The 20,045-nt window shown below is 49.4% G+C and overlaps 1 protein-coding gene across 1 annotated transcript in view; it reads right to left on the reverse strand.

Annotated features, from left to right (window-relative positions):
* PTPRT (protein tyrosine phosphatase, receptor type T) overlaps positions 1 to 20,045 on the reverse strand; it is a 675,700-nt gene that overhangs the window by 17,083 nt on the left and 638,572 nt on the right. Inside the window, exons 19-26 of the mRNA XM_015596894.1 lie at positions 17,807 to 17,843; positions 16,353 to 16,450; positions 13,963 to 14,022; positions 13,137 to 13,253; positions 8,513 to 8,667; positions 6,296 to 6,431; positions 4,041 to 4,190; positions 2,365 to 2,538 (exon numbers count right to left, since the gene is read on the reverse strand). Of these exons, the coding sequence (XP_015452380.1) occupies positions 2,365 to 2,538; positions 4,041 to 4,190; positions 6,296 to 6,431; positions 8,513 to 8,667; positions 13,137 to 13,253; positions 13,963 to 14,022; positions 16,353 to 16,450; positions 17,807 to 17,843 (927 nt within the window). The remainder of the gene's footprint in view (positions 1 to 2,364; positions 2,539 to 4,040; positions 4,191 to 6,295; positions 6,432 to 8,512; positions 8,668 to 13,136; positions 13,254 to 13,962; positions 14,023 to 16,352; positions 16,451 to 17,806; positions 17,844 to 20,045) is intronic.

Consider the following 20,045-nt stretch of genomic DNA (forward strand, 5'->3'; position numbering starts at 1 on the left):
GGGGAGGGGTGAGGGGGGTCACCCACCCGAACCAGGTGAAGATCCTGGCAGAAGCACCTGCCAAAGAGATTACCAAAAGTGCCTGTCCATTCTGTGATCTCCCTGTGCCCTCGTGGCAATAAATAAATAACAGCCTCGCAACTGTGGGTGCAGCCTGCGCACTAGGGGGTCCTGTCTTTCAAAGGGTCTAATCCCGGTCAGTTGTGAAATATTTAGTTTCCCCAAAGGCCAACCCCGGGTGCAGACAGCAGGTTGTCGAGTCATTTCCAGCTATGGAAAGGGGTTTAGTCTTTCAGAGTCAAAAGACTGGGGGTTCCGGAGCCTTCACTCGACCTTTTCTCAGCTAGCTGACCTAGAGATAGCACCTCACTCGGAAAATGGGGGTAACGACAGCCACAGGCAGGACAAGACACTAGAAGTCCAGGGCTCGACATGGTTCCCAATACTCAGCGAATGTTAGTTTTCTTCCTTTTTCCCGGTCTCTATGATAAATGCCGTATTAGGCCAGCACGCCCGACAAAGCCTTATCTGAAAATATGTTCGAGATCCGTGCTCCTGCCGGGTTTCAGGGATCAGCTGGCAATCCATTTCATGGATAACATCATCCTTTACCAGGGAAACATTAAAAATTAACCCAGAGGACTTCATATTTTTCTGCTGGGAGCAAAGCTGCTATGGTTACGAGATAATGCACAGACTGAGCTAGAATACAGATAAGGACTTTTTTTTTTTCTTTTTTTAAGGAAAGGCAAAGGCCCCAGCGATGGCTCACAGGAGAAATGCCCCGTGGATAAAGAGACTACTCTCAGCATCCGAGCGTCTCAGAAGGCATTTGACTCCAGGCAGCATCTAACCTACTAAGAGGAGGCCAGGAGCACGTTTGATTCTTGCTTCAATGAGGAAGGCCGGGAGGGGGAGTTGGGACAAGTGGAAGACAAACAGGAGGAGCTTAGAAGCGTGAGTACACCCCCAGGCCCCATTTCTTATACTGCATACATGTGAACACACATGCAAACCTACATACGCCCACATACACATGCACACATACATATACATGCACCGCTTGACCTTGGAAAGCTCTAAGCTAAAGCCAGAGGTCTTCCCTCCTCATCCAGGAGAAGCCTCCCTGCTTCTGGATCCAGAGCCAGGGTTTCCATGATGGACCTGGGCGTCCTGTGGGCAGAGGCCAGGGCAGGTCCCCACGGAGCTGAGATAGGCACTGACCTGTCAGCTTCCTGCCTCCAACACCTAGGACCCTTGCAGAGCAAATTTCAGGAGGCTCCAAGGTCAGAGACGTAGTTGGTCTTGACCCCAGGAGAGAGCACCCCGTGTTCTTGCCTGTTCTGGGTAAGAGCGGGGATCCACACAGGCCGGATGGATGTGATGCCAGACATGCGTGGGGAGGGGGACCTGGAAAGGCTCATCTCCAGTCAGGCAACAGTGTTCTCAGTCCCGAGCATCGGGAGGCAGGGTGCCTGAGTCTTACTGAGTAAACTGTGGGGAGGCTCAGTGAATGAATAATAGTGTGTCCCGGACTCTGGCTTTGCGACTGGCTGTCTGGATGACCTTCAGCAAGTCTCCTTCCTTCTCTGGCCTCAATTAGTTTTTGTAGAAAAGTGCAAGGATGGGACTAGGTGATCTATGGTTCCTTCCTGCTGCAAACATCTCTACATCCCAGAAGTGGAGGGACAATCACTGGCAGTAGCTGGAGGACCCAGGGGAGAAGCATACCAGTCAGGAGCATGAACCCACTGGGAAACGGGACGTAAACCCCTAATCCCAAACCACGCCGGTGGTGGGTGGGGGGGTGGTGGTGCCCTCCTGGGACCTGATACTGAGAAAGCAGGGGACAGTTCCCCTAACAGAACGGTCATGCTTCCTCTGCTGCCTCCCACCACACATCCAATAACCAATGACGGAGCTCCTACTAGGTGCCATCTTCATTCTTGCCTCTGCACAGGAATTATTTGGGAACCTGCCAGGGAGCTCCTGGAGAGCAGAACCTAGGCCTTCACCATCTCGCATCCCCAAGGCCCAGGCCAAGGCCTGGCATGTGGACTGTTTCCTGAACTGAACTCGAGGCTGAGAGTCAGCTCTGTTGGCAGCAGGAGCGGGGACCGGATGGGCCTATGGCCTGGCCATGGTGTCATGGGAGCCACTTTAAGCTTTCGGTTTCTTTCAGCTTGTGTATAGATTTGGGCAAGAACCATCATGGGGAGCAAAGGTCTTTGGGGCCAGCAAGATCAAAAGCAAGGAGAGGCTGGCTGGGAGGATGGTTAGGGACCTGGGAAGCCACCTCCACCTTGGGCAGAAGGTTTTCCCTGGAATGCCAGCAGGAGCGTCCCCTGGCAGGGCTCAGCTTACGTCCATCAGGGCTGCATTGATGTAGTTGCTGGATTCTCCATCCACAGAGATGAGGAAGGGCAGGCAGCGGTCCAGGGGCAGGACATCCATGCTCCGATTCTTGTCATGGTTCCGGGGCAGAAGCCCGATGCTGCAGTCCTCGGGCCGGACCCGGGGTGTCACGATGTTGAGGGTCTGTGGGTGCAAAGGTGGAAAGATAGATGTAGCTCAGATGGTCACCCCGGGCAGAGGGCCAGCGATGTTCAAACTCAGCCTAATCCCCTGTCTCTATCCCTCAAGCTTGGCCCTCCAGTGCCTTTTTCACGACTTGTTCCTCATCTTGGTGATGTCTGTCACCTGCTGGCTGCTCCAAGCCCTGTGAGCCGAGAGCCTCTTCCAGGCCCTGTGTGACACTGTCACGATGCCAAGATTGCAGGGGCAGCACACACGCGCACACAGACTCAGCCACCAGCTCCCAGCACCTGCCAATCATTTGAGCTAAGGTGCTCATCTCAGCCAGTGTTGTGTTAAAGGGTGGGCTGGCCAGGGGGTCATAAGGTGGGGGGCGGGGTTAGGGAATCCCTAATGAGTGGTAAACATCACTTGAAGTATCATTGAATGAGGGAAATGACTTTACCAGCAGGCTTCTCAGAGAGAAAGCTGTTTGAGAATGGAGAAATGCTTGGATGACCAGCTCAGGATGAGTGAGAGACCTCCATGGGCCAAGCTCTAGAATGTGTGGAACATTTCAGGGCTTGTGTTCTCCAGAGTAAATCTTGCAAGTGTGGGGCCAAAGCTGAGCTGCCCCAGCCAATTCGCTAGATGCTGTGTGCAACCACCAGGGGTCTGTATCCTTCCTCCTCTCCTCATTTCAGCATTTGGTCTCTACTCCAAATCAATAAAGTCTGTTTGAAGGAGCACTAGAGTACTGGCCTGCCTGGGGTATCTGCGCATGGAACCATGAGCTCCTCAAGTCCTGGAGCTCCCTTGCTGCTTCTTACGTGTTCTCAGCTCCTATTACCCAGGTATGACCCTGGCACTGACTGTGTGACACTGGGCAGGACTCTGGCTTTGCCTTGCTCAGTGATTCACGTCCAGGCCTCCAGACCCAAACTACCACCGTTGTGACCACATGGGATCCAAGGCACAGATCTGCTAAGCCTGAGCTGGGCTCTAGGACGGTGCTTCTTAAACTTTAACGTGCAGACAAATCACCCAGAGATCTTGTTAAATTGTGAGTTCTCCATCAGGTCGCACCCAAGATTCTGCTTTGCTAACAAGCTCCCAGGTGAAGCCGAGGCTGCTGGTCTCCAGACTTCTCTTTGAATAGTGAGGATCTAGGACACACTCCAGTTGTACAGAAATACCAAGAAAATCCGAGTCCCTTCAGGGACAGAGGAGCCTGAAATTCACACCTACCTGTGTGTATACGCTTGCCTCCATCCACAACCGGACCAGAACTAAATAAGACCTCAGTTCAAAAACATAATTCTAGTTGAAAACAAGTGTCAGCATCACTGAGTGATTGGTCCTCAGTCACTCACGGCTGTGCGTTTTATGTTCTGGAACTCACTCTGCAGCGTCACAGCTGCAGACACATTGAAACACAGACGTATCAGCTCTCACAGAGCAAAGCCCCCGAGTGTGCTCAGTGCCCTGCAGTTAGCTGGGCCCCTGAGCCTGGGATGCGCTCGTACCTGAAATTCGTCTTTGATTTGGCTGGAGTTGGTCTGGGGGTCCAGCCTGCTGATGTTGTAGTAGAGAGAGCGGAACTCGCACACAGGGATGGCGGTGTTGCCGCAGAGGCATGCCTCCAGGATGGCATCATGCACGAACACGTACTGCTCCTGCAATGCCAAGGGGAGAAAGAATAGGGTACCGGGCGAGAACAGTTGCCTGAGAGTCTGGGGTCCACATGCAATCCTGTGGCTGCAAAGGATGGAGATGATTTGTGTTGCAGAATTAATACTTTCTGTCCTATAAGCCAAAGGACCGAGTTTCCATGTTTATTCGTGACTGCCTGAGCTATGGTGAGTTTTGTCCCTTGTGTAAGATTGAACAGCACAGCCACTGACATAAATTAGGAACTTGCAGACTTGCTGCATGCAGCGTGTGCTCCTGGTGACCTGCCCATGTCCCTTCAGCTTTCGCCTTTCCCTGCTGAAGGCTGTTTATTGCAAATACCTGAGATTCATGCCGAGGGCTCTTTCTCGCGCCAGGGGCACACCTGGACTGTGTATGGGGTGAGCCAGCAGGGCTGAGGAGTTACTACCCCAGGAGCGAGCTCTCAAGCAATGCCTGGTGGAGAGTTGGGGGACGAAGACCTAAGTTGCCCCTCTCAGGTGGGAACTTGGAAGAGCATGTTCTATACTGTTCCGCAGCTCCCCAGTCGTTCAGTGTCAAACAGCTCATAAAACACTTTAACAGTCAAAAAGCTCGATGTCCTTCCCCTCCCCTCTCTCACTTCCCCACAGCGTATCTTGGGATCACCTCCCAAATTAACCACTTGCCCCACCTCCTTGTCTCAGGGTCTGCTCCTAAAGCATTTGCCGCCCCCTCTGCCTCTCAGTTCTTGGCACCTGCTGTTCTCTCCTGGATGCCATTCCCCCTTTCCCATGCCTTCAATGTCCCATGTCCTCTGGCGAGTCTTCTCCAAGTTCACCAGGCAGAAGTTGGTGCTGTTACTTCCGAGCCCTTAGCAAATGTTTGTTGAGTGACTATTTTCCTGTAGAACATGCCCCGTCTCTTTATATAAAATGCTTACCCAAATGCATCTATTTGAATGTCTGTCTCCCCCACCAACCAGCAAGGACCACGATGTGTCCAATGCCAGCCAGCGAGCCTGCCTTCTGCATGCCGGAACCTGGGAATGGGTAGAACGGCTTCGGCAGCCTCACCAAGAAGCCTGAAGACTGGGCCATGGGAGCTGGCTCAGAACCGCAGCAGGGTCCTATGTGTGCGAGCTTGTAAGTGGGGAGGGGTCCCCTGCAGAGCCAGCGGTGACCGGCCATGCCCGAAGCCGTGGGTGATTTCTCTTGGCGGAGCTCATGATGGAAGCAGCTCTTTATCTGCTCCAGCTGATGGCCTGGGCACCTACAGCCTTCACTAGAACCGGAAGGTGGGCTGGTTACAGGAATAACAAACCGTGCTTTGAGGAGCAGGATCTGCAGGAAAGGCTGCCTAGCGAGAGAGTGTAGTTCAGGGGAAAGCATGGCCCTTGGGGTCATATGTTCTACCACTGTGTGGCCATGTGAGGCTTTGGGGACACTGTTGCTCACTTTATTCATCTATAAAGTGGGGCTTTAGTAGGATTTACCCCAGAAGGCTGTGATGAGGAATGGAAAAAACGCCCCTAATACGAAGAACCTAGCACATAGTAGGTGCTCAACAATAAAGATGAAACTCCTCCCATTTCTTTTGAGTCTTGGGCTCTCTAACTGGAAAGACGAGTGCTTGAAGGTCCACCTCTCCCTCAAGGTCAGGGACCGTGTGCCCCCTCTCCTGGAATCCCCAGCACCTAGCCGGAGGACTCAGTAACTGCATCGCTAAGCCACTCCTGCAGTGGCTGAAGCAATGCTGGGCACAGAGTAGGCATTCAATAAATGCTATCCTTCCCTCTCTCTCTCTTCTCTTCTAGCCAAGGCGGGAATACCATATGAAGAACGCCTGAAAGTTGCTATTCAGTCCCTGCTTAAATGCCCTCAGAGATGGAGAACTCACCACCATTCCTCATTGGCGCAAGTGCCTGCACTGTGAGACCTCAGGGTTGGCAGAGGAACCCCAGCTTCCGTGATGGTCTCACTATAGCAAGCCCAGTATTCACCCCCACCATGGCTCCCACACCCAGGTCCCGTTCTGCAGGATGCTACCACCCATGGGTCTCTCTGTTCCACCACACTTCCCCTTGGCTAGGGCTGCAGGTGGCCGGCTGGCTCAGTCCCCCAGGACCCACCTCCGTCTGCACAAGGTTGACCCTCTGGGCCCGGAGCTCTCGCACGCAGTTGAAGATGTCCACCACCCCTTCGTTCTCGGCCATGTCGAGCATGGTATCGATGGCGATGAAGCAGCCAGTCCTCCCGGCTCCAGCGCTAGAAGGAAGAACAATGGTCTGTGTGGGGCTGGCCCTGGGGAGGCCCCTTGCAGTTAGCTCTGTGCCCGATAACCCCACAAAGAGGCGGTACACTGCAGACAGAGGGGGCAGACAGAACAGTCCGCATCTCAACACTGCCTAGAGATCTGAACAAGTGACCTGACTGAGAGCCTCTGTTCTCTCTTTTGTAAAATGGGAGCGTAATGCTTGCTTCCGGGGCTATTTTATTAGGAATGGCTCATTTTTGTTGCCTGCCTTTATCATACACTCAGCACTGACAAAGTGCCAGGCCTTGTTCTATGTCCTTCACCAACGTTACCTATTAATTCTCTTACGAGGCCATTAGGGAATGTCTCATCCCATTCTACAGGTGAGCAAACTGAGGTGCAGAGGGCTTACCTTGCCTGAGGTCACAGAGCCAGCACGTGGTAGAGCTGGGACTTGGACCCAGGCAGTCTGGCTGCAGAGTTTGTGCTGTTACACTTCCTCTAATAATAATATAGCCCCTAATGCGTGCTTACGCGACACGGAGGCATGAGTTTTCCTCGTGATGAACGCATATAGTCTGTCTCTAAAGTATCCAGCACGGCCCCTGGCACACTGGAGATGTCTTTCTTCCCTTCCTCCCCTTTCTCTCCCTTCTTCTCATTTTCTTTTCTTTTTTTTTTCTTCTTCTTCAGCAAAGAGGTTGATGGATGGAAGCAAGGAAGGAGAGACAAGACAGAACAGCGAGGGCATTAACGAGATAGGCTGAGCTGTCCCAAGGGGAGAGAGTGCGTCCTGAGTCCCATGTCCCATGCCCTGGGTTTGGCTCCACCTGCACCTGTTTTCCAGGATCACGAGGCAGGAGCATCAGCAAACTGAAGGAGTTGAAAATCCTGGGGCCCTGGTCCAGTCATCAACTCTCCTGATAATGTATTTGATTCTGATTGCCGGTGGCTTCCTTTAGGAGAATCTCAGATCAAGTACAAAATGGCAAAAGAAGTCGAGACTCAGTGCTGGGTTTCAAAGTCATGGCGGTGAGCCAGAGACAGACAAAACATTGGCCTCACATGTGTATAATTTGGGAAGTGAAGACTGACAGGGAGGAATTAGAAACTCGATGTCAAGGATGGGGTTTCTAATTCTCACCTCAATGATGTGGGGAGGGAAAGTGGATGCCCGGTGAGAAAGGGCCAGCTCTGAGGCACCTACAGTTTATGGCGTCTCTCCTCAACGTGACTCATGACCTTGACTGACATGGCACTGCCAGGGCAGGGATGAGATCACCTGCATGCAGCGTCTGAACGATGGGTTGGCCCATGGTCACACTGGAGAAGAAGGCATTGGGAAGGAAGGGCAGGGTGCAGGCTAGCCGGACTTGGGGTCTGGACGTCCACCCTCCACCCGTTCTTCGTGCCCACGACATGATACTTCATCTCCATTTAGGAGGATTCAAAGATGTGGCAGTCCATCCCAAAGTGACTTTCTATGTCAGAGCTGAAAATATCTCTTCTCTACAATACAGTGAAATCTGACGCAATCCATTTATTCTCTAATAAGGCCGCTACAGGCCAGCAATTGATTTTTAAAGTCATAGAAACAAAAAGAAGCATGCTTCCACCGAGACGCCCCGCTGCTGTGCCTAGGAGCTGAGGGTGAGCGTCTGGAGAAAAGCACGTTAGATGTCCCAGCTCTGCCAATGCACACCTGCGTGACCCGAGTGAAGTGTCTACCATCTTAGTACCTCAGTTTTCTTACCTGTAAAATGGGAGTGATAGTGATGCCCACCTCTCAGGGTCGGCGAGAAGTAAACGAACTAATGTGGGCGAAGCACACAGGCAGTTCACTGTCAATGCCAAGCCCTTGTCTCCGGGGAGCATTACTGTGTCAGAGCGACAGCAATAACGCCTGAGACCGCTATTCTTCCTGTTGTTCTCGTGAGACTCCAGGAGCTGGGTCTCATCAGAGGGCTGGACACAGCAGACGCCAGCAGGGGAGTCCACGGCAAAGAATCAGGGCCACAAGGTGTCATCCCCCATAGCACGACAGCAGAGCTGCAGAGGCTCCCTTGTCTGGGGTGGGGGGCCTTCCACTTACCTGCAGTGGACCACGATGGGCCCGGCTTCAGGGGGGTTGAGGAACTTGACCTGGCGGACGAAGCCCAGGAGGCCGGTGGCGTAGCAGGGGACGCCGTGGTCGGGCCAGCTGGTGAAGTGGAAGAGGCGGAGCTCCCGGATCTCATGGTAGCCTTTCTGAGGAGAGAACGGGCCTCTGTTCCTCCAGCTGCTGCCCACACCCAGCACCCCTGGGAACCACGGTCGCTGCACTGAGGAGCCAGCCTCCCTGCTGTCAGGCAGGTCAAGGCCTGTCGAGGGTTATCAGGGGTTACCACACAGAGGGATTCTGCGTCTGTTACGTCTGGGAACTTGGGAAGTAGATATCGTGAAAGTGACTGATTTACTACAGGACTTTTCAGAGCCTTTGGAGCGCTAATACACATTCTGAATCTCCAGGGGGGGCATTTTAACACCCACAGTGTTTACCCAGGGTCGCTCTTTTGACAAGTGTTTCATGGAAATTGTATGTAGCAGAACAGATTCAGAGAAATGTTGGCCTTAAACACCAACTTCGAATCATTTTGGGGGGAACACGGGGCCTTTCAGTGGTTGAGTCTGGTGTCCTTCAGCTGTCCAATCCTGTCTATCTCGTCTCCATGGCCTTCAAATAAAAAAATGTTATCTGACTTCTTTATTAATTAGATTCTTATTTAGAATCATAAACGATGGAACAAATAAAAGCAAAGCTTCTCTGACTGATGGGGCGGTGGGGCCTAGAGCTCCAATCAGTCCCCTTCCTCTCTCATCACCCCTCATACAGACACCCCGCAGGCCAAACAGCAGCTCTCTGACTACTCCACGGTCGGGTCACACCTCTGAGCCTTTCTTTATGCAGTGCCCCCTCCTACTTTTTCCCACTTAGCAATCTCCTGCAGGTGTTTGGAGGTCACTGAATAGGAAGCATGCACAATTATTTGTTCTTTGAGTTAAAAAATATTCACTGAGGGTTATCCGTGCTCAGCCTTGTGTTAGGCACTAGGAAGGTGGAAGTAAAAACCACAGTCTCTATCTTTAGAACTGCTCATGGTTTAGTTGGAGAGGCAGGCTCTTAAGTGAATAATTCTATTAAAGGGCATAGAGGAGTGTCAGCTAACCCCATCCGGGGAGAGGAGAAATCAGAGAAGGCTTCCTGGAAGAGGTGATACCTGACCTGAGTCTTGAAACATTTCAATAGTGAAAATAATGGCTAACATTTATTAAGCATAGACTATGTGCTTGCCACTCTCAGAACACTTCAGTGTACTAATTCACTGGATCCTCATACCAATTCTCATATTGTTATCTCCTTTTCACAGATGAGGAAATTGAGGCTAAGCAAAGTTAAGCAATATGCCCAAGGTCACACAATTAGTAAGCTGCAAATCCCTGGTGGTTGGGCTCCACAGTCTGCCCTCCTAAGCACTATGGTACACGGATGCCTGGGTGTTACGCAGGTGAAGAGATGGAGGGAGCCTTAGTCTAAAGGGCAGCACAGGGAAAGCGTGGGGACAGGAAATAGCATGATACGTGCACAGAATCACAAACAGCCCAAGGCAGCTCCAGAGGAGAGTGGAAGACAGGCAAGGATGGACAGCAGGATCGGGGGTGGGAAGCTGGGTGGGTGCTGGATGCTGGAGGGCCCTGATTTCCACTTTCAGGCCTTTGGACTTTATCCCAGAGGCACTGGGGAGCTATAGGGAGGTTGCCCATATGGTTGCACAGAAGGGACAGTGCATCAGGCTTGCATTTTAGGAGGACCACTCGGGCTGCTATGTGGAGGATGGATGTGGGTGGGTGTGTTAGGGGCCGTGTACAGGGCATGATTGGTGCCCATCCAGATCCCATTTCCTGAGCCAGTGCACACCCCCAGCTACTCTGAGTCTTGGCTGCAGACAGCTCACACTTACTTTTCTTCAGAGAACTGCTCTCAGCCAAACAGGCACCACCTCTCTTGGGTGGGGCAGGCAGCTGGCATTCAGTGACTGAGAGGGGTGTTAGAATGACCGACCGACTCTGTCAGTCCACCTAGGACTGAGGGGTTTCCCAGGATGCGGGACCTTCAGTGCTAAATTCAGGATGGTCCTGGGCAAAAACCAGGATGATGGGTTATCGTAAAAGTTAACAGCTGTACGAAAGGCCTCTTGTGTCAAGAAGGGATCCACTCTGTGGTACAATTCATACCCCAGTGGGATCAGGCTGACGCTGGTCTCCAGCTGAGACCACACTACTGCTCTGCTCCTTCCTCAGTCCCCTCCTCTTCAGAGTTCTCCCTCAAATGCGTCATCAAGGGGACAGATGGCTCTGCCTCTCAGAAAGCCAAACGAAGACACGGCAATTCTAGAGGCTGAGAGCCCTGTGAGCAGGCTGCTGGAGAGTCTGGCCGGACAGGAGTGAACAAAGGCTTGGGTTAAGACACTGACCGACAGGCTGAAGTAGGAGAAGAGAAAAGTTTCAAGAATACTTGGAGTTTTTCATTCCATACTCTGAATCAACTCAGCCCTAGGAAGCCCTTGTTCAAGCCCTCACCACTTGTACTGTGACTATGTATTGAGTCCCTGATGGGACTGTGCTCTCTACAAAGGCTGACACTGCTTCCTGTTTATTGTTTCTAGGTCTCCAGCTTAGGAACTGATTCTGTGCTAGTAACCCAGACAGTGTTTGCTGAGTGCCTGCCTTCGCGCTTTGGAGAGGCTGGCTGAGTTAATTCTCTGAGGCCCATTGGGTCTTTCAAGGGTGTCTTCCTAGGGGTAACATCTTCCCTTGTGATCGTTTGAAAGAAAAACAAAGAGACAATCAGAAAAAGACTATGAGAAATTTTCCAAGGCCTCCCTGCTTAGGTTCTGGGTGCCGAGATGGGCTGCCACGTCCCCAGTCACCCGTCTCATTCTCGGCACTAAATGTACATGTGGTAGATGAGATGGGTGCCCTACCCAGATCCTCTTTTGTTGGGCTGTGTCCCAGGCCTCAGCTGCAGCAGTATTGGCTGCTAGTGATTCATAGATGCTCCCTTTTCTGGACAAGGGCCCTCAGCTGACAGGAGCCAGCTCACCCCGGAAGTTACTCCTCAGTGCCTGACTGGGGCAAGGGGGCCAACTCTATGGTGTGGTTTATGCTCCAGAAGCTCCCACGAATCAGGCCTAAGCTAGACTCACCCTCCCTCTTCTGCTTCCCTCTCTTACAAATTTCTTTTGAGAGTGGTCCCTTGATATACCATGTGCATCTGAATCCTTGTCTCAGGCTCTGCTTCTAAGGAATCTGACCTAAGGCCATACTGACGTACCTGTCGTTTTCCCCCTGGCAGTGGAGGGCACCCTTCCCCCTGTCTCTTCACCTGAGTCTGCATACACAGGCCCTTAGGAGCATGAGAGTTGGAGGGGGTGCTGCCAGGAGCAAACCGTGTGTCCTGCACCACAACCATACCTGTAGGAAAGGCACTGTGCATGGGCCAGCTTTGGCCCTCACAAGGACTTATCAAACCCCAGTGGCACAGCTCTTGAAGAACTGAAGTCCCCAGCGCTGCTGCACCCTCGGGCCTGTGGCCACTTGGTCCATTAATGCTGTCGCTTTTAGAAAATGGTAACTACGGTATAGTAAAAGTGACAATAAAGTGTGAGCCAGAAGCTGACGTGTGAATCCTGGTTCAGCTACCTTGCAGCTGGGCAACTTTGGGCAACTAACATCAGTGCTCTGTGCCTAACATTTTTTCATCTGTATAATGGGAGTAATAATAGTATCCACCTCAAGGAGTTGTTGGGAGGATTAAATGAGTTAATTTATGCAAGGCATTTAGAAATTTACTTGGGTTAGTAAGTGCTCAATAAATGTCAGCTATACTTATAATGGTAATGATATCATGACAATGGTTATATAATAATTAAATTATAACTTTGATAATAATAATAATCTGCAATCTCATTCTTGCTTCAGCTCCTGCTACCATGGCCTCCTTTCCATGCCTAGACCAGTATTTCTCAACCCCGACAATATTGACATTTTGGGCTGGATAATTCTTTGTTGTTGGGGGCTGGGCCGTCCCATGCATTGCAAGATGTTCATCAGCATCTGTGGCCTTCGCCCATAGGTGCCCGTAGCACCCATCCTTCCCCTGTTTTGACAAATAAAAATGTCTCCAGGCATTGCCAAAGGTCCTCTGTGGGATAAAATCACCCCAGTTGAGAACCATAGGCCTAGAATATGCCCGAATCTTCATTTCCTTTGTGCTGCATGTTTCTTTTCCTTTGCCTGGGATGCAATTCCTCCCACTCTTCCCTTGGCTGGCTCCTTCTCAGCCTTCACTGTCTGCCTAAATGCCTCCTCCTCCAGGAGGCCCTCTCTGACCACCTCATCTTCCTGTCTCCACTCATGGCATGTTTCTTTCATGGCTTTGATCACCATGTGCCATTATTCCATTTATCTGTCTGTTGAATTCTGTTTATCCCTCTTGCTGGAGGTGGGGTCCTTTAAAATGGGATCCACATCTAACTCGATCGCTGATCTCTTCCTGCTGCTGAGCACAGGATGGGAGCAGAGCGTTCCCTCACTCATTGTGGGTCCTGAATGCACAAACAAGCTGAAGCACTGAAGTCCCTAGTGTATGGGCTGCCCACAGCCACAGGGAAGCTTACCTTCTGGACCGTGAAGGTGCGTATGACGTATTCTGCTAGAGGCTCCGTTTCAATCAGAGTGACTTTAATGTCTCCATAGACCTCTGTGTCATCCGGCCAGTATCGCACACACTTCACCTGTGAGGAAGGACAGAGGCGAGGACATATGAGCAGGTGGCTGAGTGTGAGCAGCCACCTCCTCTGGCCTTCCCGTTCAAATAAACCCAAGGGTGACTTTGGTAGAATTTCGGTCCAAGGGGTTTTCAGCTGGCCAGGGATCTTCAAAGTGCACAGGCCAAGCTCACTCCCAGAGGAGTGGGAGCCATTAGAAATAATGGTAGCATCTTCTTTTGCAGAGCTCCTTATAATTTTCAAATCTATTATCACACTAAGTGATCAAATAGATCCAAGTGAGATAGGCAAGTGGTGTTATTCCCCAATTTATGAAAATAATACTCAAGTTTGGAGGTTTGGTGACTTGTCCAAGGTCACGCGGCCAGTTTTCTACCCTTGGCTGAATGATAGATCAGGCTGGGGCATCTGAGTGGTATCAACTGAGCAGAGATGAGAATAAAAGGTGGGAGATAGTGAGGAGGTGGAAGCAGAAGTGGTTGGGGGCGGGGCATTAATAGTAAGAGCTGGTAATCGGGGGCTGGAAGGAGAAAGGCTCTTAGCTGGGATAAAAGACTGGAAGGCGCTGGGCTCAGAGGGAAGACTTGGCCACTGCCCTCTGCCCGGGCAGTGGGTGCAGACGCTGCGAACAAGCCATTCCCACATTTGACTCTAAGTCACACTCCGCAGGAAGAAAGAGATCATTGTTTTCCCCTTAAAAGAACAAAAGCATTACCATTCCGGGGGACGCAGCACGGCCTAGAGTGGCATTTCCCACAGTGTGTTCCGCTGGGTGCTAATAGGTGTTAGGTAAAAAAAACAAGAAACAAAAAACAAACAAAAAAAGGTTTTGTGGTCAAATGAGTTTGGGAAATGCCGGGTTAAACAAAGTTATTAAACAGGCCACTTTGCTACAGGACTACTCAGCTGGTTTAACGTGCTAATGCTAATGTGTTTTTTGACTCTCCAAAAGGGGCAAAGAGTACACAGCATTTCCCAAACGTATTTAACCATGGAACCCTCTTCTCACTAAGCATCCTGCAGACTAGCATCCCATGGAACCCACTTAGGGAAACGCTGGTAGAGCACAACAAGCTTTGGAGGCAGATGGATGCATTGCTTCGTTCTAACACTCAGCAGCTGTGCAGCTTCCAGAAAGTGCTGCAACCTCTCTGAACCTCAGCTTCTGTTGATGACGCTAGCTGACACTGACCACTTACTATGTCTAGCACCGTTTACGATGGCTTTTTACAAATACTTCACATGTATTATTTTAATTACTATCACTACAACCATATGAAGTAGATACCATTATTATCCCCATTTTACAGATGAGGAATCAGAAGGACCGGAAAGCTGAGGAAGTTGCTCAAAGTCAGCTGCTAGGAAGGGATGCAGCCAGGATGCAAAGCTAGGGCGTCTGATTAATTACCAGGAACACACTGTCTCAGACAATTGTGAGATAAAACGAAGTAATGTACAGTAGGATCTGGCACAGTGCTTGGCTCGTAGCAGCAATTCCATTAAAAGATTGCTCTCCTGTTTCCTCCCCAAATCCAAACGAAATCCATGATCTGTCTGTCAAGGGGACCTATCTCCAGCATGGGATGTTATAGAAGACGCTGGAACTTGTCTCTGAATTCTTAAATCCTGGGTTGGCTTTTTGTCCACAAAAGCCACAGCCTGGGCCTCAATCCCTAGGGAGTAGTCCCAAGTAGAGGGACCATGAGCACTAGAATGAGAGTCAAGAGTTGGAGGTCATGCCCGGCTTCTGGCTGGGTGACTTCAGAATAGTTAGTCTACTCCTTTGGTCTCTTCCCCCATCTGTAAAACTGAGGAATTGGGGAATGGACTAGGTAAGAGTGAACTCAAGGATAAAGTCTCTCCTGGCCCTAAATTCTTATTAGGCTATGAAATGTCCACAGCCCTTTATTGGATTATGACTCCCAGCCCAGATTCTCCCTTTCCCATTATCTTGGAGGCTGGCATTATTTTAACAGATTATCTATCTGGTTCTTGCTAAAACAAAAACTTACCTGCCCCTTCCTTAGTTAGCTAATACATAAAGAGGCCCTCTTAATTCTACTGTATGTGTGCACTGTGCCTATAAACTCAGCAGCCCACCCACCCACATGCCACAGTTTACCAAGTAAGTAACAGCAAGCTGAGAATAGCAGCCCCGTTTCTAAGCCCGAGGAGCAGCTGAGGACCACATAGGGGGAAGCTGAGATAGGGCAGAGCGGGAGGCCAAGGCCTGAACTCTGAAGAACATGGAGGTTTAGAGATCAGGAAGCAAAGGTTCAAATGCTGCTGGGAGGTTGAATACGATGAGAAGAGAGAAGTGGCTGTGGGACTTGTCAACATGAAGGATGCTGGTGATGTTGACAGCATCGCTGTGGGTGGAATGAAGGGAAGAGCAATGCTGGAGTGGGCAGAAGAGAACAGGAGTGAAGAGACAGAACCTGTGTGTGAGTCTTAGAATCTGGCAGAAAAGTAGGGACAAGAGAGCCATTTTCGTTCGCCTGTTTTATATTTTTAAAGGGGAAGGTACTCAGGATGTTTGTGTACAAACATCTAGCAATGAGAAAGAGAATTGTTTTTCCAGTGAGCGAGGAAATGAGAAAATTCTTGAGTGGAATCTGTGATTCAAGGCACTGGGATTGCCTTTGAAAGGGCAAGAGTCACTTCTTCCCTAGTATTAGGCTGAGCCACAAGAAACGGCTGAAAGTCTACCATGGGGGGCGGGAGCGGTCAACAAAAACAGCCATTTTTATGGTTCGACCTGATAATAGAGGGAAAGAATGAGAAGATGGTTGTAGATGCAAGCAGGATGGCAGCTTTGTGGTGTGACGATGACGGAGTTCATGTCTGGTGGGTTTAAGTTCCCCAAACTATATGAGATGATGTCATCAACAGAGGGTGAAGGTTGAGAAAGAAGTGAGGAGGGTTTGAAGGGAAAGGACATTCCCCGAGTATCAAAGAGGAGTGAGGATTTCTCCTTCGTAGGTGGCCGTGAGGGTGAAATGTTGGACAGGAGGCACTTGGCACAATGCACGAAATAGAGACATGCTCAGGAGTGCAACGCCAGCATCCTCCATCCGGGCAACTGCAGGAGGAGGGGCTTACCCTGCCCACTTCCACGAGGTTTGTGACCATGACGATGCTGGCTGAGTTCTCCTGCCAGATCATTCTCCAAAAGTCCTTTACGGTCTCTTGCATTGGACCTGCCAACAGAGAAGGTGACAGGGTCAAAGATTGCAAGTGCCCAGAGGCCGCCAAGGTCAGTTAAGACTCCACGTGGAAGAGCAAGAGTGTGGCCAGGGGGTTCTCTTTGGGACACCCACGTCGCTGAGGCTGGGACCCGAGGCCTGGGAGGTCAGCGTATGGATAAGAAAACCACTTTCCGAACTTGCAAGATTTGCAGCATCCACTGGAAATACTGACAGCTTCCTCTGTCCCCTCGCTTGTCCTCCTTCTCAGACCTTTGCCACCATGAGCCCCATTTTCGCCCTGACCCATCGCCTTATCTGGACATTATTATGGGTTACTAATATAGCTTAAGGGAGTTTTCCTACAAATCGGGTTTCGGAACCTCAATGAGAGACAGGGAGGAAACTGGGGTAGGGAGGGTGGGAGAGCAGAGAGCTGCCAGGAGCCGGATGCTGAGAGCACAAACAGAAGATGCCCAACCTTGAGCTTGACAAACGCTAGTAGCATTCATCTGGAGCCCAGAGAGAAAGGGAAAAAGAGTAGACAAGAACTGAGAGAGAGAATCTGAGAATCCAAAGCAATTTCCTTGGAAATTTTTCTTTCGAAGTCCTGGGTCTTCATCAATTATAAAAGTACAAGGCTAATATGTGTATTTGATATAAAAATTTGAATGCTATTTTTGTGTGTATATATATATGCACACACATATACATATATGTATGTGTATGTATATGCATCTATTTACTATTGTATGAATTTTCCCATGCCCTTACAAATTCTTACCAAGCATATTTTTCATAGCTGCATAATTTTCCACAATAGGAAAATATCACACTTTAACTAATCTACAAGTGGTTAGGCACTTAAGATTTTTCACTTTTTTCCTATTACAGATAACACTGTGAAGACTATCTTTATCTATGTCACTGTCCACACACATAATTATCCACAGGATTTCTTCCCAGAGGGTTGAGAGGCACGATCGTTTTCAGCCTCTGATGGCATACTGCCAAGTTGCTTTCTAGGACAACTGGCTCCTTCTCACTTCTGGGCACGCATCATCGAGGAGATAAGGCACCATTAGCTCCACTTCTGGGTGGTGGATATCGATGGCACCCACGTGAGGCTGATGTTTTTGGTCTGTCCAGCCTGACCATTTCCTAATGACACCTCTTCCTTCTCTCACTCACGTTCCTTCCCCCTATAGCTGAACTTGTCACCTCCTTCCTTCTCAAGCAAACAAGTGAACAATCTCAAGACCTCTGCAGGCTCTCCAGGCCTATTCCTGTGTGGCTTCTTTGCTGGCAGAAGCTCATTCTTCTCTTCCAGTGAAGGGCAAGGGCTCTTTAGAGAAAAAGGAGGGTACTTACCTTGAGTTGCAATGTAGTGTCGAGGTCGATGGTATCCCTGGATAACAGAGAAAAGCATGGTGAAGAACTTCTCATCAAAGCTCACAAATAGCATAACATCATAATCCTTTCTAGAATATGACTTCCTCATAGGCAAAATGAGAATAGCATTAGACATTTCCCAGAGAAGTGGCAAAGATTAAATAAGATAATGTATATAAAGTGCTTAGTAAATCACTAAATGTTAGCTATTACTATCTTACTATAGTTGTAAGGTGCCCATATAGGATCACCTTGGAGCCAGTGGACTGGGAGCAAAAATCAAGTGGGCATCACTTATGCCCATGCACCCAGAAAGAGATAGAGAAGGAATTTTTCAGGTTTCTGTGGGACATCAACTGCCAAAAAAGTCTTTCCTGAGCCACGATTACATGCAGAACACTGTGTGAGGCCCTGTAGGACACCCGAGAGATGAAAATAATTGTATCATTGGCTCCTTGCATTAGTGACAATTAGAAAAGAAAATTGGAACAGGTGCTACACTGCCTCTGTGCACGACATGGCCGGCTTGGAATTGAAATCCTGTTCACTGGGGAAGACCCCTGTAGGTGTGACCTAGAGACTGATAAAGCCACTTTCTGATTCAGAGAATCAGCCAGTTTCTGATTTCCGTGTACGTTTTGGAATACTCTGATAGGCCCTGCTGGGCTCTGGTTCCCCATAATCCTAATCACTGGGGAAAAGGTGGAAGATGATCTCTTTTGCCTGGACATGACCCCTTTCTTGTTACAGAGAAGTATATCATATTAGGTAGAAGTTCAAATTTTGGAGACGGATCTGCATTTAGTACATAACATTGAATGTAATTAGCATTTATTGAATGAATAAATGACTGAATAAATGGATGGAAAAATTGAAAAGAGAAAACACAGATATCAATCATGGAGTCCGTTGGTGGAGAGGTTGCTGACAATCTTGAAATCCACTTTCCTTTATGATTAACCATCTCAGGAGAAAATAAGTCCCACAGTTTGATGCATACCTATTTTTCCGTTAAGCACTGGTGATCACTCTTTCTGTCCCGCTGAGGGAGATGAGTGGCATCAAGGCCCCCTTCTTCAGGAACTAAGCCAAAATGGCTATCCATGTGGTATATGGTGAAAGAGACATAGCATTTCTGAAATTCTGGATCCATTTTCAGACTCAAAGACTAGTCTGAGTTCCCTGTGAACTTCTTTAACTCAGTCTCCCACTTGCTCCGTAAATATTTAGTACCTTTGAACTACTGGGCATTTCTAGTAATGCTTGGGTTGACTGTCAGTTCCAACCCAAGGCCAATATCATGACTAGAACTTTGGATTCACCACTCCACCTAACTCTCTGAGTGTTCTTATCTTCTTAGTGAGATTGTCACCTTCTTGGGGATAAACATTGCCTCCTAAGTTTAAAAAAAATTTTCATGGAGCCTAGTACAGTGTGAAACTCAGAGCAATGCTCAATAAATAAGCTGTTGAGGGTACAACTAGAAAGGCAGCATAGCATGGTAGTTATGTGTGCAGACTCTGGACCTCACTTCCTGGGTTTGACTCCCGGCTGTGCCCCTTATAGGCTATGAGGTCTGGGGCAAGTTCCTTAGACTCCTTATGCCTCGATTGATTTTTTGCTGCTATATGAGGCTAATAGTATTTACATGACAGCAGTGCTGTTAGAATTAAATGAGTTACTATATGGCAGTTACTATACGCCAGGCACTATTTTAAGATTTAACATATGTCTTTGCTATTATTGTTATTTTATTATTTCTCTGGCAAACATCTGTTGAGTGCCTACCACAACTAAAAGTCTGCACCGGCAGTCCTGAGATGGTAAGCCTTCCTCCCCTCTGCTTCCCTGCTCTGTCCATTCGTGTAGTAACTGGGCTCTTCTCTGAGATGTGGGAGGTAGGAAGGAAAGTGAGAGGTACAAGCGCTATCTGTTCTCACGAGTCAAGATGGACAGGGTTTCTCAGGTTCCCAGGAAGAATTAGACTCTGGAAGTTTTCTTGATTAGGTTTGGGAACAGAAAATAGTACTGACAACATAAAAAGATACGGTTTATCAAGTTCACTCTTTTCAGTCATCCCATCATCACTTCTTAGAGTCCTGGCACCAGGTTCTTGCTGGCCTCCCTGCCTCCAGTCGGATGCTGCATCCCATCTGCTTCCTGCCAGAGTGAACTTCCCAGTGCACATCTAATTATGTTACTTCCCCACATAAGAGCC

This window comes from Pteropus alecto, unplaced genomic scaffold, assembly GCF_000325575.1.
Source record: "Pteropus alecto unplaced genomic scaffold, ASM32557v1 scaffold45, whole genome shotgun sequence".
Lineage (NCBI taxonomy): Eukaryota > Metazoa > Chordata > Mammalia > Chiroptera > Pteropodidae > Pteropus > Pteropus alecto.